The following is a 24,346-nucleotide window of genomic DNA, read 5'->3' on the forward strand; positions in this document are numbered from 1 at the left end:
TTGATTGTCTCTTGGGCAGGACCGGCTTTAGAGCATCATGGGCCCCAGGGCTAAGCGATTTTTCTGAGATCCCCCTCGGCAAATTTTCGAAAATTTTAACTGGTTCTCATTTTTGTGAGACCCGCATTCTCTTGAGGCCCCCGGCCCATGCATTAAGATGGCACTGGTCTTGGGGCAGACATGGGACCCCTATACCCCCTCCTGCATAGGTTTGTTATATTTTACTGCAGTAAAAATCGTACCACTACTACAAAAGTAGATTGAAGAACGGGTCATCGCTAAAATCAAATAGATTTGAAAAAACGGGACACTACTCGAAAAACGGGACGCATTGTCAGGAAAAATATATGTAAATATTATTGCCTGTACAGAGATATGACTTGCATACTTTGAGCAACACCAATCATTTGTGACTTCCGGCATCCCTGAACCCTTTGAAGGGCGGTGGGAACCCCTTTATCACACCTTTTTCAAAAATTCATAACTTCCAAAAAAATAGGAATTTTTTGCTACAAATCGAATTAAAATGTAATTTATAATTCCAGAAGTTATCAGAAGATGCTTTAGTTGTCCACAATCTTTTATTCATATTACAAATGGTAGTTTTTTTCAACAAATATTTTTGCTGACACTAAAAAAAAAGTGATTGCAAATATTTACCAAATTTTGCCTCACCAACTGGGTGAAATGATACAAATTCAATGTATAGTATCATGAATTTTGTCTTCGCAAGTAATTTTTGAATCCACAAGTTTTTCAGAACGTATTAGCTGAAGAAAAAGGGTGGGATACATGTAGTCCTACTGCGCGTCTACAGCATAACTCCTACAGAGGGCAGCACCAATTTCCTCACCCTTGGGAAATCTTTGGAATGCGTGTTTTGTAACATGATACTGTTGCGTCTGGCAATTTAATTTATTTGTGTCTTTTCTGTACAGAGAATGGTCCCTTTATAAAGTAGAAGAAAATTCAAAATGCCTCGAAAAGGACTTACAGCTGCTGAAGCTCTTGCTTTGATTGAAGAAATACCATAGGATCCAGAATCCTCAATTGAACTTGATGATGAAGTGCAAGAACGGGAAGAATTTCGCGTATCAGGGATGAAGAATTGACTATCATAGACGAACCTATTGTTGATGAAACTTTGACTCCAGGACCATCAACAATAGATATAATAACTTGGAGTAAAACCCCACGACACAACACTGTTCCAGAATTCAGAAAGGACTGGGACAAGTGATGAGATTTTGGACCTGGAAGAACAATCTCCTATTGCAATTTTTTTGTGTTTGTTTTCATCAGCCCTGATGGAGCATATCGTTTTCCAAACAAATCTTTATGCAACCCAGGAAGGGAAGAGGTTTGATCCAGTTTCTAAAGACGAGTTTCTATGCTTTTTAGCCATAAATTTAGCTATGGGCATAAAAAACCTCTCGTCCATATTCCTCTGCGGAACCTCTAACGAATTGGTACATGTTGGAATGTGGGTGTATATGTATAGTGAACCTTCCGTGAAGTTTATTTCTGTGTAATGCTTATGTGCAGTGCTGCCATCTGCAATCAATTTTTTAAACTAAGTTTTTTCCCCTCAACTCATAGGGGAAAACTCAGTTTAAAAAATTGATTGCAGATGGCAGCACCGTGGCCCTCACAAGGGGTGGGCTGACAAGGCTCCAGCCCTGGGGCTGAGATGATTTTCACAATTTTTTTGCTTTTCCGCGCTACAAATTCATCATAAAGGGGCCCGTGAAAGATCCCAGCCTAGGGGCCCTGCTCCAGAATGTGGGAGCCATGGGCAGCACTACACAGAACAAGCATTACAGAACTGTTAGCTGTGATATATGGACTTGAACATTTAATTATTACACCTTTGGACGACCAGTAGTTGTTCAAACCGATCACAAGCGCCCCTTCTAGGGTTGAGTAAAAAGCAATATGATACAATCTCTCCCAGACTTCAGTGCATACTTTTGAGATTGAACAAATATGATGTTGAACTTATGTTCATACCTGGTAAAGAGCTAAAGATTGCAGATGCCTTGTCAAGAGCTCAAATGATAAATTTGAAGAGGATTACGAGCAAGAAACAGCTGTTTCGATCAATCTCCTTGAACGTACTACACCCAATAAGTGGCACGAATATGCTTCAATGACAGTAAGTGATGCAGAGCTGCAGGATGTGCTTCATCATGTTCAAAAGGGATGGCCAGAAAAGAACAGAACCAGAGCAGCAGCTCAGCCTCACCAGCACTGTAGAGATGAGCTATATTATTCTAAAGAAGGAATAATATGCAGAGGCTTGTTGTGCCACAAGTTGCAAGACCAGAAGTTTTGGAAAAACTGCATGTCTCTCATCAAGGTATAGTTGCATGCAAATTGAAAGCTAGAGAATATTTCTACTGGCCGAAAATAAATGACAATGTGGGAAACTACATCAATAGATGTAAAATCTGTCAGCAAAATCAGAGGGCAAATTCTAAAGAAGTTCTGTTCAAACAAATTCTGCCTGGAAGACCATGGGAAAAAGTGGCATGTGACATTTTCTACTTGAGAGGTCAACAGTACCCTTTGATGATCAATTATTTCTCAAAATACATAGAAGTTAAAACATGAAGAGTACTAATGCAAAGGCAGTAATAGAGGCGATGAAAAGCATCTTTACAAGGCATGGAATACCAGAAGAATTGGTGAGTGCTGGAGGGCCACCATTTAACGCAGAAAGTCTTTGAAAATTTTTCAGAGTGGAACATGACACAGTATTTACTTCACCTCACTTTCCCAGAAGCAACGGCGAAGTTGAGAGAGCTGTACAAACTTTGCAGAAGTCTCTCACAAAAGCTCTACAAGAAGGTAAAGATCTACATATGGTCTTACTGGATTATAGGATACAACCTACACAGGATCTTCCTTCTCCAGCTGAACTGCTGATGGGCAGACGATTAAGATCCTTTTTGACAACTCATCCTCATCAACTCAAGCCAAAGTTTTTTACAGCTGAAGCCAGTAAAATCTTGAAAACTAGACAAGCATATCAGAAGGAAAGATTTGACAAACATGCAACTCATCATCCTGAACTCAAACAAGGCTCAAGGGTTTGGTTCAAGAAAAGACCAAGTGAACCATGGCAACAAGGTGTCATAACCAAGACAGGACCGAAACCTCTTTTCTACATGGAGGGAAAAGACGAAGGTACATATCAAAGAAATAGACACCTATAAAAGACAGAACATCTAATGAGAAGATCGCCAGAACCAGAACAGTTGAAGATCTTTATCCTTTAACAGCTGTTAAAAAGATAATATCAACTTCAGATCCAATTTTAAAAGCTGATCAGATCCTGAGAAAGTCTCAGCTAGGACTATAGTTAAACCTATTCGCTACAGACAATCAAACTGACAATTCATACATTATCATGCAATAATCATAATAGAATTTAGAACTTTAATGTTTCTAAAAAAAATATAAAAAAAGGGCATGTAATATATATAATACCTAATACCATTAATAGATGGCAGCACCGTCCTGCCTTGTAGATTGTGACACTAATAATAAAGAACTTCAGTCATACTCTGGATGTCATGCTAACTAGCTGTAGTTTTCTACGACTCCTGCAATCTATGTCCATCGCGATAGTTAGTGGACCAAACAGTAAATAGCCAAGCAGCAATATATATCATATATATGCCTATGCCATCTGTATGTCATTTAAAGAATTTCATCTTGAAAGAAAAAATTGTAATCATCCAAGGATGATTGAGCACATGACTACGCTGATCATCCTTGGATGATGGGAGCATGCTGAGGGTAGTCACATTTTTAACAATTCTGACCCAAGTCCAGAAATGAAATCTAAAAATTCCAAACCGTTGAAAAAAAAATGAACTAAGTCTAAGCACTACGACTTTTCGGCTTCGGCCAGATTGTGAAGTTACAAAATTTTTAACACAGGAATCTATGACAGCAATTCATGTAAAACCTTTTCCTCAAAATGAGGATTAAGTTACTTATACCGCTCTGACTTTAACCCACTCATATGTCTAATCAATACATATGATTACAAAAAAAAAAGGCTACTGAAGTAAGGGGAAAAACCACCTACCTTGACAAAATGCCCCAAAATTGTCATCAGGATATGTTTCATAGCCTGGCCTGCATCTACAATAGTACCAACCAGGCATGTTGACACACTCGGAACTTGGATGGCAGATATGAAGACCTAAAGCACATTCATCTACATCTAAATCAAATCACAAACAACATATTAGTAGATTTTTAAAAGAATTTTCAACAAAAAACATCCTAAAAATTCAATAGAAATATACTTTTGGGCATTTTATTGTAAATGTTTCTTGAAACAAACATCTTCATAAAAAAACACTATAGATAATTTTAAAATGAAAGTACCAGCATATTGACTTGGTGAATATATGAATTCTTTTCAATACAAATATCCTCTTAATTTTCATAAAAATTACATCTTCAACATTTATCAACATCTATAGTATAACCAGGGGCGTAGCCAGAAATTTCGTTCGGGGGGGGACCACTTTCATTTCGGGGGGGGGGGGGGACCAAAGTGACAGAACAATGGATTTGGCCATCTTTTTCCCTTTTTTCGGTCATTTTCTCACATTTCGGGGGGGGGGGACGACCAGACCCCCCAAGTTCCCCCCCCCCCCTGGCTACGCCCTTGAGTATAACTAAGTACATTGTTAGTTTTATATTAGTAAATATATATTATACTTTTTCAACCAACTGCGTAAAAAAATCTCTAATTTCCAATAAATAAGTCACTTGAATGTATAAGCCACACTAAAATAAAATTTTCATAGAAACTATACAACTTTTAATGCATTGCAGCTACATATATATGTGTTGCAAGTAATTTTCATTAAAGAGCTAAAGAAAAAAAATGTGATATCAAAATGAAATTAAATAAGTAATGAAATAAATAGTAAATTGAACATGAAACTTTTAAAGTTTTCTTTGAGAATTTTATAACATATTGTGACACAAGATATTATTCCGAAATAAAAACTTGATTTTTTTTAACTTGATTAAAAAGAAATGCTCATAAGAATTGATTAAAATCTCTTGAAGTCAGAAAAAAATGTAATTGAGAAAGCCAGCAGCTTTGAATTAACCACAATAGCTAAAAATTGACTTTAAGCTGTGAGATACAGATTTAACAAGGTACATTTTGTCAAACCAAAATGCAATCAAAGTATATTGACATAAGATACCTATTTCACAACTTGGTCCAGAGTAACCATGTCGACATGAACAAATGTTCGGAGCTATACATTTACCTCCATTAATGCAGGATATTGAGCACATAGCTGAAAATAAGAAAAAGAAAAATGCATATTCTTCTGCTCTCAAAATGTGATTATATATCATCTTATTGATAGAAGAAAACAAGAATAACACATATAAATTTTGACTTTAAGATGATTTGAAATTTTGATAAAACATTGATATGTTGATAAAAATTGTTTTTTCGGGTTCGAAGACCGTCGTCCGTTTGAGTTTGTTCTCAACGTTTCCCCAACACTAGTGGTTGGCATCATCAGGAGAATAGATAAACTGGATCAAAGTCAAGTGTTACCGTTACCGTGACCAGTGGTATGAAGCACCGGCTTTCTTGTCACTGATATGTTGTCGTAATTATAGAGAATAAATTTACAAGATTAAAAACAAAAATTTAGTTGGAACGTTTGCCAACCAGACATGAAAATATATCATTTATATAAAAAAAATAAATTGACACTAGTGAAAACAAAAATTGCTTCTCTAATTTTATTTTCACCCGTACAAAACTGTTGTTACTCTGCATAGTATGAAATGTAAATTTAACCCTGTTTACATGTTCAAAAAGACACGAAACATTGTATATATTGAAAGTTATACAACAAACTTGATTTTAAATAAGAATGTACACCCCCCTTTCTTTCCTGCACAAACATTGAATGTTTTTATTTCATTTTCAAATTACGTTTAAATTTGAACTGAATAAGGTACAATAGGGTAAGTGGAACCACTGATGTCATAAGTGCAAATTCAATATAGTATTTACGCTGGAGATATCAATGAAACTTCATGAAAATATGGCAAGCAAGATAGTCAAATCATGTTTTTTTTAGGGCTAATGTTTGACACTTATTTCCCACATTGTCCCCTTTTCAAGATTTTCTTTTTAGTTGGCAATGGGTTCCACTTGCCTCAATGAGTAGGGCAAGTAGAATCCATAGCTAATTCTACTTCTTTTAAATCATTCACAAAATGTTGATCATTCATTTCTTGACAACAAATTTAATCATTAACAAAATGAATCATTTATTTTTTATTCATTCATTTATTCATGAATGATTCATTAAAAAATATTTTAATTTTTATAATGTGATCATCACATATTTCCAAGAGATCTATATGATCTATCCAGGGAATTTATTAGTGATAGTAGACATCCATGCCCGAACCGGGATTTGAACCCAGACCTGCATTGTCAGAGGCTAGTTCCCTAACCACTCAACTGTCAGGAGGCAGTTGAGAGTTGTTGGGAACAATTCCCAATTCCTTGAACAATAGGAATTGGGAGCACATGAATAGTTCATTAATTGATAAAATGTGAACATAAGGGAAAAAATTCCTCTGAACCATAAAAATACGAAACATTTTATTATTTTTGTATTAATCAACTAACCTAAAAATTTATAAAACTAACAACCCCCCCAACCTGTAAACTTTATAAAACATAACCCCCCCCCCATAAATACTAACCAACATTATATGAATCAAATATAAGGTGACTATACGTCCCATATTTCCCAGGCCAGTCCTGTTTTTTTTGTTTTTCTGGCTGTCCCGACTTTTCGGCAAATGTGCCCCGGTTTTTCCTATTTCTTACACGAAGCTTACTTGAATTTTTATTCTTTATTGAAGTCAAAGACTAAATTATTTTTCAACTCATAAATTATATTGTGATAATTAAAACTATAATCAAGATTATTAATCTCTTGCATGTCTTGGTGACATTTAATTTCATGGAATTCATTTTAATCTACTGCAATTTACAGTAATGCTTCATTTCCCACCATTGTGATTTTTTCATAATTTCAGCAACATTTGGCAACTTTGTTTACTTTTGGCATCATTTTTAGCAATAATTAGCAATGTCTCGTATTTGGTATTTGGAATCTTAATTTCCCAATCCGTATTTCTTTCAAGAAAATATGGTCAGCCTAAAAAAATATAAGGGAAATGTGAATTTATATCTGTCAAATTTGTGCAGGCATGGATCCAGAGAGGGCAACCATCTCTCCCAAGAGCCAAATAATATGAGAAAAATTGGTCTGATCTATAAAATACGGGATGATCCAAAAAACCAACACAATAAATTGTGCCTCCCAGCACACTGCCCTGGATCCACATTTAAATGTGTGAAGTGATAAAAATGTGGATAAGAATTGATGAACTTAAAATATTTTTAAACTTTTATAAAATGATCATCACCAAGGGCGTAGCCAGGGGGGGGACTTGGGGGTCTGGGTCCCCCCCCCCCCCCGAAATGTGAGAAAATGACCGAAAAAAGGGAAAAAGATGGCCAAATCCATTGTTCTGTCACTTTGGTCCCCCCCCCCTGAACGAAATTTCTGGCTACGCCCCTGATCATCACGTATTTCCAATTTCCAAGAGCTCTTTACGATCTGTCCAGGGAATTTGTTAGTGATAGCAGACATCCATGCCCGAACCGGGATTTGAACCCAGACCTGCAGTCAGAGGCTAGTTCCCTAACCACACAACTGCCAGGCAGTGGTTGAGTTGTTGGGAACAATAATTCCCAATTCCTTGAACAATAGGAATTGGGAGCTCAGCAGATGAGTGTGCTGTGAATAGGGTTCTTTATTCCATTGTGTGCTTTCAACTTGCTGAATACTTATGCAACATACAACCACACAGATGGTGTTGACAAAGGAATAATTTCGGCAGAATTATATGAGACTTTATGCCGGTAGGATTGGAATTTGGTTTTATTGCCACAAAGACCAATTGGGTCAAAATGCGGCAAAACAAATGACCATATAAAAATAAGAAAAAACTTGTTCGGACTTTATGCCAGTGCTCATGTATTAGCCTACACGCTTCAACCACGATTATGTGGTTTTTCAAACCATGGGTAGTAAATAAACTGTAGATACAGCAACCCTTATGTAATTAATTTCTTAAGATTTAAAACCACAGAAAAAGATAACATACGTTCACAAGTAAAACCATCGCCAGTGTAACCATCGAAACATTTACATGTGTAACTACCAGCTGTATTTGTACATTCTGCGTTAGAATGACAACCATGTTCACCTGTACTACATTCATCATGCTCTGAAAAATATTGAAATACGAGTTACATAAATATGGCAATAAAGTGACAAAACAAAAAATTACGTAACTCACAAATCAATATCAGGCCATGTCTTATTGATTGAAAATATCTCAGAGGACTGGAAATATGTAGATAAAATATGCCTAAACACAACTAACTTGAATTTTTGGCAATGAAGAAATGCCATTGCTGTTAGCAGGGCCGCCCTTACCAGTCATGGGGCATGGTGCAAAGATAATTGTAGTAGAACCCCTTAATACACAGGCCGACGCATCTGCCATTTTGGTCCTCTGTAACGTGCTGCTTAATGTTATCTTACCGTAGGATCCTTAGGACGTCTTCCTTTATTTAATGTTATTGGAGTGTTTTTGAATCATTTTTGTCAATTTTTTTCAAAATTACTCCAAAAATTCCATGATTTTTGGCTCTAGAATGTTAAAATTTGGATAAAAAAAATGATTTCCAGAGTTATAAAGACCAATGCAAGAATCGTGAACTGCATTAGAGTGCCAAGTTCCTCACAGGAAAACGGAGCTTCCCTATGCGAAGTGTGTGTGTGTATATATATATATAAAAATGAAATTTTATTATTTTTCGAATTGATTTTTTTTACAATCATATTTATGACACATATTTGTGATGTCATTAAATTTTAGAATTAAATGATATTAATGAAAGTAAAAAAATCATTGGAAAATAGCAGACGATATTTAGCACCATAATTTTGTGTTGTGTGTAGCATAAGAGTTAGTGATTTTAAAACGTGCAATATCATTTTCTGTTTTTCTATTCAGTTTGATTTTGGAGAAATGATGCGTAAGTAGGATTTTTAACTACAGTAAAACCTCGTTAAGTTGTCACCCTAATAAGTCGTCACTCCGGTTAAGTCGTCATTTTTCTTCAGGCCCTTCCAGCTCTCATAGACAACGTTATTAAACCCTCGTTTACTCGTCGCTAATTTTGGTTAACTCCTCACTATGAAAAATTTGGAGAAAGAGTAACAGACTATTATTATGGCTCCCATTAAAAAAAGAGCGTGTTAACAGCATTCCCATATGCTTAAAGTCACCATAAAATTTATATACCCAAACGGAACAGTTTAAGTAACGAAAGTTACGCTAGGGAGTTTATTTGCAGACTAAGGTTTTTACAACATTAGGGACTGTTCGAGCTAGTTCTCATTCCTACATGGGATCTACTAGAGAAACTGCGAGACACCCAGGCTTTGTCGCAAGAAACAACGTAAGCACTTCGGGCATCTCCTGCAAAACCAAAATTTATTGATACGTCAAAGATTACATATAGTGCAAGGCAATCAAAAATTATGTAAATCGAAAAATCAAATTAATCAAGTTAAAGTCAAAGTGCAACGGGCACGGATAATAAATAATCATAGAAAGCATGGGCTCTACTAATTTAGGGCTTGAAATTTAAACAAAATATCTTTGTTGAAAAAATTTGACATTCTTTCCCAAGTTGGTGTCTTCTGTTTGCTTTTCCCTGCCCAGGGCCCCTCCACCAAGTCAAAAGTGTTCGAGATTACTTTGTTGTTGTATCATGAACTACTGATGAAGAATTAAAACAAACATTAAATTTGATGTATATGTAAAATTAATGCGCTAGAGTTCTATTATGAAGAAAAGCTATTTATTCAAACAGTTGCTCTGTTAGTCTAAATTAAAAATTACTAGTATAAATCAAAGTGTACAGTACATTTAACCACAATAATTTAAGTAATAAGAGATAAAAAAGGAGGTAAAAAATTGTTATTTTTTATTCCTTCGCAATCTATAAATTTTATTAATATTGTTATTTTGATTCAAACTTTAATAAATGTCATATTACTTTAAATTTATATGATTTTCGCAACATTGCCCATTCAAACTGACGACACTCCGCTTAAGCCGTCATAATTTTTCGATAACTTTAGGTGACGACTTATCAAGGTTTTACTGTAGTTGAATCTTGAATTAATTATAAGTTACCCCTGAAACATTTCTGATTCCTAGTTTGGCAAGTTATCACTACTTAGTAATGATCTAACGCTGTTTCAGAGAAAGATTTGTAAGATATTTTATTATGTGTTTAAAGCAAATGACATGTTTAAATCGTAAATAGTTTATAAATTTTGAGATTTTTAATTAACAAAACAAGTCAAAATCGAATTAATTGAACGACAGCCCCGCAATCTTGCTTAATCACACAAGTGAGCTTTTTTTGATTTGGCAACTTATCGCTTGTACATTGAGCGTATTCTATGGGATTAAAAATAAATGTAATAGTAATAAATTTCTTCAATTTATTTTTTCATTTCTGTCCCTATTATTTTTTTTACAATAAGCAACAAAATTATGTGTTTGTTGGTAATCATTAATTAGTGTTACAGTACTAGGCAAATTTAAAGGACCAATTATCAAGATATTTTAAGGGCTGTGTAGCCAAATTAAATACAGTGCAGCCTTAATACGAGATGATTTTCAGGTCATTGTTATCAATCAATCTCCCAAACATAGTCCAGGAAAATAAATTAAAAGACACCCCTGTCAATGTTAGATAGGTATTACACCACAACTTTATTTTCAAGTTCTTTTTCACATATTTTTATAAATGTACAAAATGTTTCAAAGCTCATTCATTCTATTCTTAATCTTCACTTTGAGACAATGCTATAATTTGGGAAGGGTTAAAGTTTATGGTTTTTTTTTGTGTGGTGGTAATAGAGCAAAGGTGCTTGTATCACTTGTTAGATTACAGGTAAATATATGTTGTTTTGTGTGTATTTAATTTATTTATGTTAGTGTTCAATTAGAATTCAAATGTTTTATTCTAAAACAGCTTCAGACAATTTCTTATCACTTTTACTCAAAATAATAATTTGAAAATAACTTAAAACTTCTATTGGTGTCCATTGTTCAGAGGTAAGTTACCGAAATTCTTATTCCAAAGAACTGGGGCAGAGATATTTTTTGCATTTAAAAGAGACTTATCTTAAAAGGAGGTTTGGCTGTATTTCAGTTAATAAAGAGCTGTACAATAGGAATCAATTAGATATATTTGTCATAAAATTTACCATATAGTCTACTGTATATTTATTCGTACATATTAAGCGATATGAACTTTTTTGTTTGACATTATTTTAAATCAAGATTAAAAAAAACTCATTTTTTTATTCATTTTTTCAAATCAGGTACATTTTAAAGAAAGCCTATTTGAGCTCAAAAGGCAAAAATGACTGGAAGAAGTTGAAGCAAACTACTGTGCCCCATAGTTCCAGGTTCCCAATCCTCCAAAACCTCTCTCCTCAACAGAAAAAGAATATAGGTCTTGCAAAAGTTCTAAGCAGACAGAAAGACAGGACCACTGACAGCCCAGAGAGGCCATCTTGGGATGATTCACGCTCTTTCCCAAAGGAAAAAGTCCTGAGCAATGATTTTGTATGTAATGTGTTCAAATTGAGATTTGTCTAACTAATTTTTCTTCAACTAAATGAAATATGAATATAGAAGGGGTAAAAAAGACTACATTGCAAAATTTACTCTGGTTACGAGTTGGACACGGTGTTTAGAGTTTTTTTAGACGCTCTTGTGTTGCATATGATTGAAACACCCATGATCATTGTGGAATCATTCTGCATTCCTTCACCAAATAATTGGTGCGCTGAAGCAATTCTGTAGTAACACTTATGGAAGCTCAACACTGTGTCATGTATAGAATACTCTTGCGTTGCACATAATCCAAAACTCAACGAACACACTGGATTCTTTGATGTGAATAATTTTAATTTTTTTTCCAGATGAATTCCTGTTGGGTCACACAGTCTGGAGCAAAGAACTACATATCATTTATATTCATGTCAGTAACTTGTCAGCAATAAAATTCGAAATTTCCTGATCTGTTATTAAAGATTTTTCTGTAATTCAAAATTTACTGGTTAAATCCTCTAAAGTAGGGTGGTATTTCATTATATAGTGTAGAAACGTGTGTGGTGTTATGAATATGAAATTTGTAAAGTCTTGCTTTCATAAGTGATGTACATTAATTATGTGTGTGCATATTTTTTTTATTGAATAAATTTATTCACTCATTGTGCTCATCAATTGAAATTATTGAATCTGTGGGTGATATTCAGCATTTAAAGAAAATTCAAATGAAATGATAATCAAACATTCTTCTAAGATTTTTATGAATTTTGTAATAAACTTTATACAATATTCAGAGTCAGTAGTGTTTATTTATGAAATCCTTTTCTTCTGGGTGTTTAATGTTTCTGAATTTATTTCCTCTTTATGTAATCTTAATTGTCATTTCTATAAATAAGTTCCTTTTTTACCATGCCGACTTTAAAATTAAAAATCGGGGAATTAATTTCACCCCCCCCCCTTTTTAACCTTAAATATTTCCGCCAAAAAAATTTCAGTTAAAAAGTGAATATGAATATTATTGTTGTTGAATTAGTGTGTAATTGAATTTTACATCGCAATCGCGCACGAACTGTAATGAATTCCACTCGTGGCTATTAATAATTTCATGTATTTTATTTCTCACAGAAAATTTGATCACTGAAATTTATAATTTTTTCCCTTAAATCTAATTTTTCATACACATTTGTTTCCCCCCCCCCATTTTCAGCACGGGGGAATTCTGTTAGGTTGCCATGCCTAGCCTCCGCTCCGACGCGATCCTTTTTTTAAATCTGCTTGGCAGTCATTTCCGAAGTGATGATTAAGTGCAGCTATCCTGTAGGACCTCAGCGAGGACCAAAATGGCTGACGGTTCCGCTCGTATATGAAGCCGTATTAAATTGTAGGACCAGGGACATCTTGACAGTTCCGAGGGGGAGGGGACATACCGAAATTCATACATTGTTAAAAAATACAGTACACTCTCTGTAACTTAACACCCCAAAAGTATCGATAAACATGTCAACTTATAGGATGTCGAGTTAGCAGGGTTTCACTCTACATTTTTGTCTGATCGTTTTTGTGTACATAATTATATACATTCTAACAATTGTATTAAATAAAATGCTAATTTTAATTCGGGTTGTTTCGAAATAGAATCAAAACGTATAAAAAAATTTAACTCATGAAAAATAATTAAATACATTTGTTTTTTTTTCTTTCCGAAGAGAAGCCAAAAATTCTTCTACACTATTCAGTTTATACCGCGATTTTTCGGCTTTTTCCTGACTGTGTAGGAAGTGACGTATCACATTTAGAGTTTTTAGTGCATCATGGAGAGATGCAGATACTTCTTCATTGAACTTTGATTCCATTTCTTTGAAACATGAAGCACTTGTTTTGGTTGATTGATTCTAGAATATTTTTGTCTGCTAAAAGTCCTGAAGTTACAAGTTCAAAGTCAATACTCACAAATTCATCGTCAATACAATCACCCATAGCGCTATTTAAACTTTCTCCACACTTAATCTGGGAGGAACAATCGTTTTCCAAAGACTCAGCACAAAAACCAACATGATGGAAGCAGTTCCAAATCATGGCACTCGTGCCCGAGTTCCATGCAAAATCAATCATTTTAACTGCATCTAAAACAGCAATTTTTGCATCCATTCTAAAACAGCAATTTTGCGTCCATCTACAAATTTTTTGTCTGTAATTTTCTGTAAAAAGTTCATACTTAGGATAATTCCTAATTTCCTTGATTGAGATTTTTTGTGAAATCTTTTGCTTTCTCTTGAATTATTGATCCTGAAAATGTGATTGAGTGAGATCGAGGGATTTGAACCACAAAAGAGTTGCTTCCTCTGCGTTGCTGAATTCTGATTTCTTGTGTTTTCTGCTTGGTTCTTAAGATTCAAATGCTGAAAAAAATTTCCCTCATTTTTAACAAATGTTGAAATGGTGTTCCGTGCAACTCCATATTCTTCGGCGAGTTCACTCTGAGTTTTTCCAGATTCTAGTTTTTTGAAATCAAAATTTTTGATTTTGAAGTTCAATTTTGAAGTTCGTGTGGAGCCATTTCATTCACAGCTGTCGATACTCACAATGATAACGAAATGACATACTCAGCGTTTAACCAGGATTTAGCTCTTTTTCTTTTACTCGTTTTCCAAGAAATCATAAAACCGAGTTCTGCCAAAAACATTCTCCGCAACAGACAATAACAAAATTCACAATAGATAAGATTTTTATCTCTATTGGATGTTGAAATTGTCAAAATCCAATAAGGATCACACCACACTTTAGGGATCATCCACACTTCTTTTAACAATGAAAAGAATGAAAGACCTGTCCTGGAAACGCCACTAAAATGATAGGCCGGCCAAGAGGCTTCAAACATTCATTCTTCACATGCAAACCCCCCCCCCCTCACCCACAGCGCAAAAAAGGGACCCATCATATAGAACAAAGGATTATCAAAGCACCCATGGAAAACGTCAAAAACTCCTTAGAATGGTAACACACGGGCAATTGTAAAAACCAGTCTTAGGAAAGGGACAAAAATCGCAATGGAGTTAAGCCAAACATGTGTCGAATTAGAGAGTTCCCCTTCATTTGAAATTAGTATTGGGCCAACCAAGGGAATAATAGATGTTGAGTTATCTGGATAGTCTACTGTATATAGGAATGCTGAAAAATATCTTAAACAAAAAAATATAAACAATCAATTTCAATATAGTGTGTAATTATTACACAACACAAAAATTAATGAAAATTTTGAAATAAAATTCAGAATGAAAAAAATTTAAACTAATTAAAAAACATTCAAAACGATTAAAAAACATTCAAAACTATTAAAAAACATTCAAAACTATTAAAAAACATTCAAAACTATTAAAAAACATTCAAAACTATTAAAAAACATTCAAAACTACTAAAAAACATTCAAAACTATTAAAAATTAAGACCTAATGAAAGAAGTAATCTAAAAACTAATGAAAATTAGGATTTATGAATTTAAAAAAATAAATAAAAAGATTGAAAAAAATATACCAGCACATACAAAAATTCAGTATGGATGAAAGAAATAATTTTAAAATAATGAAAGAAAAAAATTGAAGAATTGATAAATTATTTCTTTTATTAATCCTGATTTTAGGAATTGATGAAAGCATTCAAAAATTCGCCCCCCCCCTTGTTTGATTTGGGGGGCTCTGGGTCCCTTTGTTCTACAACAAACAAAAAAGCATTTGAAAAGAGAAAGAAGGCTTTCATGGCCAGAGTTCATATTAAATTTCATACCTTTTGGGCTGTTATGCCATGTTCTAGGCTTCTTTAGAGCAGACGTTTTGTCCACTATTGTGGTGGATATCTTCAGTGTTGTTTTTGACAAGCGAGGAGACGAAACCGTCTCATTGGATGACAGTTGCCCACTGATGCTTTTGCTGGAGATGCAGAAGGATCCAACTCCTTGTTGTGACGTTGAGCTTATGACATGTCAATGTTGATGGGACGTAGCAGCTTCTGTTTGGATCCGGTCCTAAAAGGAGGTCATTTCATTTCTTTGCTTGTCAAAAACTGCACTGAAGATGTCCACTGCAGTAGTGGATGAAACGTCTACTTTAAAAAAAGCCTAGAACACTGCTTAACAGCCTAAAAAGGCATGAAATTTATTGACTCTGGGTGATGGAGTCCCCTTCGCGAGATAAATAAATTCTCTCTCTATAAATTGTATTTTTTATTTGAAGCTCTCAGACATCTTGTTTTATTCACTAAAAAAAATTTAATTGATATATTTTTCAGGCAGTGCAACTGTTTGGTACAGTTGAACCTGTCACACATCCCTAAGGCGGCTGTGGCTGTTTAGTATCGCAAAGAATTAAAGTTGATCGTCCTTATGAAAATTGGTCACTGTTATTGGGTGCTACAGAAGCTGAATAGCTGAGATTTTTGATGAAGTGATCGAAACCCAAACAATGCACTCATCATTAATATTATAATGAAAGAAATAGCATTGGGTTTAGAGCACTTGTTGTTATCATTGGGAAAAATAGTACTTGTTCACAAAATATCTAAATGTACATAGTAATGAGGAGAGGTTTAACCAGGGAATACTTTACTATATACAGTGAACACTCAATTTCACACTAGTAAAGAACGGTTCAGCAAAAATTATCATTAAATTGAGGATGCTCAAAAAATAACTGCACGTTTACTCCAAATGTGCATGTGATATTATTAGCATATTATACCGCATTCAAAGTCCTTGAGTAAATCTGCTTTAAACATGTTGATCATTATAATCATTGGCATAAGCAAAGTGGGGGTTCTAAAACTCCTCCTTGAGCCATGATTCTAGTGTTATTTTGGAGGAGAAAATGTAAACCCTTTCCCCCATAGAAGAAAAAATAATTTTAACCCTCCCCTCCCCAGAAAATCCTGCATACGTCTATAATCACAATGATAACTTTGCTAACACAGAGGAGATAAAAACTGATTGGTAAATGAGACATACATTGAAGGGTGAAAGTATAGATTTTTAGTGTCAAAATTTTCAAGTGTAACATTTCTTGATTTTCCTGTTCATTGTTACGTAAAGTCAAGTGAGATAGGCACATATTTGTTGAACCATGACAACTGATGATTCTCGACACAATTTCAAGCTAAAATTCATTAGGCTAATCTACCCCACTTCTAGCCATTTAAAAGCAACCAGGGAGAGTGTTGGCCCATTTTATTCACATATTCTGATTCTCCTTGACATGATGATCAAGAGGACATGACACTTCGCCTGAAAATATTATGTATTAGTTTCCACTCAATGTTATTCTAATATATCAGTTTTGCCCACTATAGTTTTCTTTTATGCTGTTTTAGCAACCGTGATTTCCTTGTCATTTATAGTGATTGAGCATCTGAATAAGGCTTCAAATTGTTCAAACACCAACAGGAAATTTTACTTCATTGCTAACTGACAAGTTATCCTATCATCACTGGGTGTCATTTTTCTTGAATATCTATCTATGGCATTAGTTTTTCTGTGTATAAGAGAATTACGGACAGCTGTTTGTAAAATACATGCAGAGACAGATTAAAGTTGGTTAAGCCACGGGCATAGAAGAAAATATTGAACGCCTTGAGTTAGAAAAAAATGTAAAGTTGGGGTTTTGCAGGGCCCCTTCAGAAGTTGGAGCCTGGTGCGCCCCGCGTTAAATCTGCCTCTGAATACATGTGTTTGATTATTTCAATTATTCATCTTTCAGATTTACTTCCACTTTTATGATAGAGAATTTTTCTCATCTTGGTTTTGGATCATGTTCCATCTCTAATCATTTGCAATTCTGTGTTAAGCAGATAAGCATGTTCTGTTTTGCAGTTAGCATGGCAACTCCTCCTTGTAGCATGATTTTTTGATAACAAATATAGTATATTTTGAATTCGATATGGGCTATATCTAATATTCATATAATTAAATATGCTTCATATACAAAGATCATATATGCAGTATATACAATAGTGCATTTTACCTGCACAGTTATATGCATCCACTCTTTTGTAACCTGGTAAGCATTCACATACATAATCACCAGGAAGGTTAACACAATTTGTATTGAAACGACAATGATGTCCTTCAAAACCACCCTCAGAAAGACATTCATTAATATCTGAAAAAAAATATTGTTCACATTAGTTTTAATAGTTAATATTAGGAATACAAAACATGCAATGAAAGAGTTTGATGATAGTTACCCTCACAATGCCTTCCATCACCTGTATAGCCTCTGTTACATTGACAGGCATATTGTGTTCTCAGATTGAGACATGTAGCATTGTAATGGCAATTATTTCCTAGCCCACAATAATCATTTCCTGTAAAATGCCATTAATGTGAAAATCGAACAATGAAAAATTTATGCAGAAACATTAAACCCATTGCTCATGTAAAAATTCATCTACCTGGACAAAAGCGGCAACATTCACCAGGAACATTAAATTGTTCCTCTTTATGACAGGTCAAAGGCGGACAAGATACTTCAGGGTCAATGCGACGGCAGTGCATACTTCCATTCTAGAAGAAAAAAAAAAAAAGAGAAAAAATATTTTTAGTTTTAAAAAAAATTAGTTCGTCTCCTTATCAATAACATGATACAAATCAGATATAAAAATTTCATGATTCCATAAAAGGTACTAGGGATAAACGATATGCAGTGAAACCTCCTATAACAACTACAGAAGAATTATCACATTTTAGTAGAACAGAATATATCACATTAGATTAACATTAAGGTTAATCTCTGAACAGGGATTTCCAAAACAAAGCCACTTTTTGACATGGAAATAAAAGAAAAATAATGTATATTTTCAGTGTGCATGCAAAATATTGCATGTCAAACTTCTAATTTTTTATGTCACTAAAAGCTTTATCCCATGTTATTAAAACACTTTTAATGTTCTGTAAAAATCTCACGTTTCTGACCAATAGAACACCAGCTATAGTATTATTATGAATTGTCCTATGCATTGAAGTCAGTCAGCTATTACTGCTTCTTTTTCCTTTCTCCTGAAAAGTGCAGTGTTTTACATACGACATATTTTCAGGCACACTGACAATATCATAAGAAAAATGTCTCACAATCCTTTAAGGAATTTTTTCCCCTTGAACTCTACAGATATAAGAATAAGTGCAATTTCTTACCCTAAGTCAGTAGTTTTACACATGCAGTCAGCATACGCTCAGGTTGATAAGAGATGTCTGCTATGGGGTGCATTGGTTGAGTTTCAATAGAACAAAACGAATTAAAGTGAAAATATGGTGAGCAATAGCCTGGAGGTTCTTGGTTGCTGTTTGGACCAGGAAGTAGGGGAGGGGGTCATTGGGTAAGCACTAATTAAAAACACTGCTCTAGGTAAAAAACCAACAGCTGCGTGTTTTCTCAGAGGGGAAGTTCAGTCACATATCTACTAGCTTTATCTACTGCCACTGTGCAGTCATCATGATGGGCACATGATCACATTACAAAGACCTAGTTTTGATCCATGCAGATGGCACAGTGGAAGTCAGGAGAAATTTTCTTCCCAAGTTTGAGCCGCTGTGGTGGTCGAGTGGTTATAGTGCCGGACTCGTGATGCGAGGATCCGGGTTCGAACCCCACAGTGGTGGTCGGCTGAAGTTGGTTTTCTGTGGTTCCCAACTTCAAGGCGCAAATGCGAGCCGATCTCCCCGTTAAAAAGTCTCGCCACAGAGAGCAACAGTCCTACAACGGTAAATCATTCAACCATAACACTTCACTCATAGTTAGTAAAACTGGGGGCAGATGACAGCACTACACATAACAAGCGTTACACAGAAACAAACTTTACGTCAGGTTGCACTACACGTACAGGCACATTCCCGCATGTACCGATTCGTTGGGGGGTTCCGCGGGGGGGGGGGGTGCATGTGTGGTGTAGCAGTAGTAGGTAGGGGCTCGGGGATCCATGATGTTCTTAAGTCAGCCACCTCGTTGGGCAATTTGCCTGTTGTGGCATTGTATTTGTATTTGAGGCACAAATGCAAACCAATCTTCTCTCCCAACAAATCCTACCACAGCAAAGAGCTTAATAGATATTACATCATTTGAAATACATACATAAAAATATTTGTAGAAATACACACATCATATAGTCTCTATGGTGATAGACCAGGGTTGTGTATCATTGGCAGATACATTTCATCTACTCACTCGAAGTTAAGAATTCAATAATGACATTGCATGAAAATTAGCTGAAACCTACTGACGCAGACGTAAGCAGGTAAACAAGATTTTAAATAGATAAGTTCTTAGCAGAAAAAGTATTGGAATCAGTAAACACGTAGAAGTGACATCCTTCTGAGGTGTTTTCCTCACCTTCAAGTCTAGAACAGAAGCAGTGAAAAGTGGCAATAAGAAATTGACAGCATATTCTTAGAATGAAATTTGTGTCCACCCAGTTTTTAAACAAATTTCCATTTAAAAATAAAAATTTTTTCATTTATGCAAAATAAATTACAACATAAAATATTACAACATAAAAATAAAAACACATTACACAAATAAGTATTAAAAAAAATGCTTCTTTCAATTAATTATAGTATAGATACATAATGCATGCAATCAAAAACTTATTAAAAGTATTGAACTGTTTAACTTCCCAATAACATATCATTCCCCCCCCCATACCAGAAGCACGAATGTGCAAATTTCCAAAACATGGGAAATGCCGTTTGAATGTTTACTCTACGAGTGTCATTTCCCTAAAATGCTTTGCAACATGCATTTTAATAGGGGTCAAACATTCATGTTTCTGGCAAAACTTAGGTAGCAAAATAAAAGATCCAATCAGCTGATAAACGAAAAAGTGAAAATTTGAACATTCATGCTTCTGGCATGAGGGGATGATATGTTCTTTTTAGTAGCCATTGTTAGGAGGTTTTGCTGTGTTTTATAATTATATTAGTGGAGTAATATTTGTGATACTATATGCTCATAAATACTTGAACTCTAACAGCATGCAGCATAGAATTAACTTTGTGGTGTGACTCAATATAATGGTTCACTTATTACACATAAGCTTCTTTATAAGTGGTCAATTAGTACGTTCAAATATCCTTTCTGAATTAATTTAATATAATAAACCCTTTTCTTATAAAATGATGAAATTATTTTGATCTTTGGTACTTGGCAAAAATACAAAATGCTGAATAGGGAATAATGTAAAGAGAATGAAGCTGAGGAAAGGGATGAATATGCCTGTGAATTTTTATGAAAATAATTCAGGAGATGTAGGATCTTAGTATTTAAACAGTCATTTGGCTACAGCAGCATATGCAACCGTGATGCCCACGCCGGCATATGACAATGCTGATTTTCCTCTATATTATGTGGATAATTAAATTTTGGAGCAGCTCTAATTCATCATAGAGCTGCTGCTACCTCCCAAGGCATCCTTCTATATTATTTGCTCACCTCACCAGTCAATTGTTGAGTTGAATAATCATATTTCAAGAAATATATTTCTTGCATTCATTTTGAACTTGAACAACACATGCTGGCATTGTTTGCAATTGAGAATTCAATATTTCTATTTTGAATACTTAATTACTTCAATTATTTATTTTTTTTAAAACAGCAAAGAACATGATAAACTCAGTTTTAATGTTTTCATAAAAAAATTCAATCAAAAAATATATTTCATTAGCTTTTAACTTCCAAAAAAAGGAAAAATGTGCACACATCTGCATAAAAAAGGACACAGTGGATAGCATACTGAGAAATTAACTGGCCAGATGACGGATTAAAAATTAAAAAAAATTAAATACAGTCAGACCTGATAAGAAAGTGCAAGTCACAAAAAATTTCGGATACACATAAAATTCAATACATACAAACCAACTATAAAAAATTGCTAATGATAGATAAAAAGGTGAAATTCATTTTAAAACTCATGTAGGCCTATTTGTTCTCAAAATCAGCACATATTTAAACTACAAAATACAAACTAAAAACTTAGTTAATTAAAATATTTACAAATTAGGCCAAATTATTCATGCATTACAGGGTGTTGAATTGAAGTGGAGACAAACTCAGAGAGGTGACATGAGGCATCAAGAGGAACAAAAATTGCCATAGAACGTGGCATCGCAAACCACGTTTAGTCTGTGCAAATCGCAAAAATACTTACAAAGGGTGTGACTTTGAGTAGGATAAAAAGACATTTATTATAGAAATTTTAAAAATTATTAGCATTTATAAATAGAAAAAAAACATTTATTTCACAGCATGATTACAATACAGCCTGTGCAGCACAGTTCAAATGTCCGAAAGTAGACAAAGAGAAATGATCATTTGATCATTTTTTTGTTGCACCACTGTCATTTTCTGCACACAAGGGCTAATTAGACCGGGACCTACAATTTATTGCCGATTCCGAATGGCAAGCTTGTTTTTTTTATACTCGTCGAGAGGTTGGTGTGTGCTAACCCCTCGATGGGGGACTCCCTGTGGTAGCAATTTTTTCTGTGGTCATGTCGCCATTTTTGTTATACCCGTGTCAGGAATATTTTCTGACAAGGACTAAATGGGCATCGAACTCGTGACACCTCTAAACATCCTTTGATACTTTAGGCAAGTATCTTATCGACCTGGGCTACCGCGCCCACAAAGATAAATTATTACAGTTGTTTGAAGTTGTAGCTGTGAAGGCCATTGCACATCTGACAGCTATGGAGTAATGATTGTCGGACAAGCTCAACAGAGGTGCAAGCGCTCCTCATCCATTTTGGAGCAGAAATTTTGAAAATGGATGGGAGTAATTTTTCTGTGAAATGCCAAACATTTTGCCAAAAAGCATTGGCAAATTATCCTGGATGGACACATTTTTTACTGTTCAAACAGACTTTAACACTGAACTCTCTTTTTCACTGTCTGCATTACCATGTGCTAAAGAGAAAAAAGCCTTCACCAAAACTGGTGAAATGTTAAACTTTGGGCTGCTTTCAAGGTTACGAAGTTTGAATATGTCTGCCCAATACCTATCTATTCTGTGAACCGATTTCACTCCTTGTAATTCTTTGCATTGTAGTGCAAAGCTTTTTCCACCCCTTCAACTCCATTTCACAACCCTCTTAGAATGGTGCCCAATATGGCCACTCAGTCCGCCCCTGCGTTGGTGGGGGAAGGGCATGCTCTTAACAATAGTCAAAGGAAGAAATTTGTACTAGGAGCATAACACCATTCATCACCCATAATTGATAGTTCTGTTGCTGATACAATGTTAAACAACATCCCAGCAATACGTGAAGGAGTAATGTACAAACGATCCCAGCAATGCACGAGAGGGAGTGCGAAAAATAAGAAGAAGGTGCAAACATTTCATTCTCTCCAACATGTTTTGGAAAGGTAGGACATTTATATATAATAGGCATCTCACAAAAGGTATGTAAAATGAGCATGCTCCTAATACAAATTCCTTCCTTTGACTATTGCTAAGAGCATGCCCCTCTCCCACCAATGCAGGGGCGGACCGCGCGGCCATATTGGGCGCCGCACAAGGAGGGTTGCCAAATGGAGTTAAAAGGGTGAAAAAAGCTTTGTCAACCAAAAAAAAAAAACGTGGTCAGTAGTGGATGGGTAAAATTTTTTTCCTCGAGTCGGCCCTGTTCACCAAATCCGGATTTTCGCGATGTAAAATTGTCGCGATCGGCAACCGCCGACGATAACCACATGACCGCATAGTGGCTAAACGACAGAACTATGGATACTTTAGCTGAAGTTTTTACAGATCTCGTTTTTTCCCAACGATCTCCGAAAAATTTCGGTAATTTAAACGAGTACATCAATTACCTTTTCGATTCTTCGGAAAGGCGCGTGTTCAATCTTGTGGAAAATAAAGCGAATTTACAGCGTAGATACGATGTCTTTGAACGCAGATTGGTAGCGGCGAAATTATCGTTATTTTCAGTATATAACCCCGCAAAAGAAAAAAACTCTCTCTGAAATCGGAAAAATCGGTACATTCATTCAGGGACGTTGATAGGCCGCAGGTTATACCAATAACGGTCCTGTACCGTTATTGGTACTACTTCAAAGTAGTACAACTACTTTCCAAGGTCACGAGATAACGCGATTGTGGTAGATGGTGGGAAGAGAAAAAAATTGAAGTTTCCCCCTCCGTATCTTTTTCCTTGTCTCAGAAAGAACCATCCCGTGAACAAAATTTTACGCTCCTTTTTCCTAAATTCCGGGTATTTGACGCACTACAGTGCATTAGCTCTACCTCCGCGAACCACAAACAAGAATTGGCACAAATGCGCAGGGATTCGACGCCTTGGCGCACGATGTAGCAACAGAACCGTTTCGGCGCAATTGGTGCAGCTCTTGCACCCCTGGCTCAAAGATACCCGGTGTGCTGGTGATGTCTGCTGATTTTCACTGACTAAACATGGTTTGCGATACCATGTTCTATGGCAATTTTTGTTCCTCTTGATGCTTAATACCACCCCTCTGAATATGTCCCCACTTTAAGGCAACACTTTACATATCAGGAA

General features: G+C 35.2%; 1 protein-coding gene across 9 annotated transcripts in view; it reads right to left on the bottom strand.

Annotated features, from left to right (window-relative positions):
* The window catches only part of LOC149080216 (protein kinase C-binding protein NELL2-like), a 192,184-nt gene that overhangs the window by 23,739 nt on the left and 144,099 nt on the right, over positions 1-24,346 (bottom strand). For all 9 annotated transcript variants that reach the window (XM_089239276.1, XM_089239273.1, XM_089239277.1 and 6 more), the window contains 6 exons: positions 18,238-18,349; positions 18,031-18,150; positions 17,808-17,945; positions 8,257-8,379; positions 5,244-5,339; positions 4,100-4,237 (listed from right to left, as the gene is read on the bottom strand). In XM_089239276.1, the coding sequence (XP_089095402.1) occupies positions 4,100-4,237; positions 5,244-5,339; positions 8,257-8,379; positions 17,808-17,945; positions 18,031-18,150; positions 18,238-18,349 (727 nt within the window). The remainder of the gene's footprint in view (positions 1-4,099; positions 4,238-5,243; positions 5,340-8,256; positions 8,380-17,807; positions 17,946-18,030; positions 18,151-18,237; positions 18,350-24,346) is intronic.

This window comes from Pholcus phalangioides, unplaced genomic scaffold, assembly GCF_987345545.1.
Source record: "Pholcus phalangioides strain wild (caught in Gottingen) unplaced genomic scaffold, Ppha-v1.0 ptg000011l_1, whole genome shotgun sequence".
NCBI lineage: Eukaryota > Metazoa > Arthropoda > Arachnida > Araneae > Pholcidae > Pholcus > Pholcus phalangioides.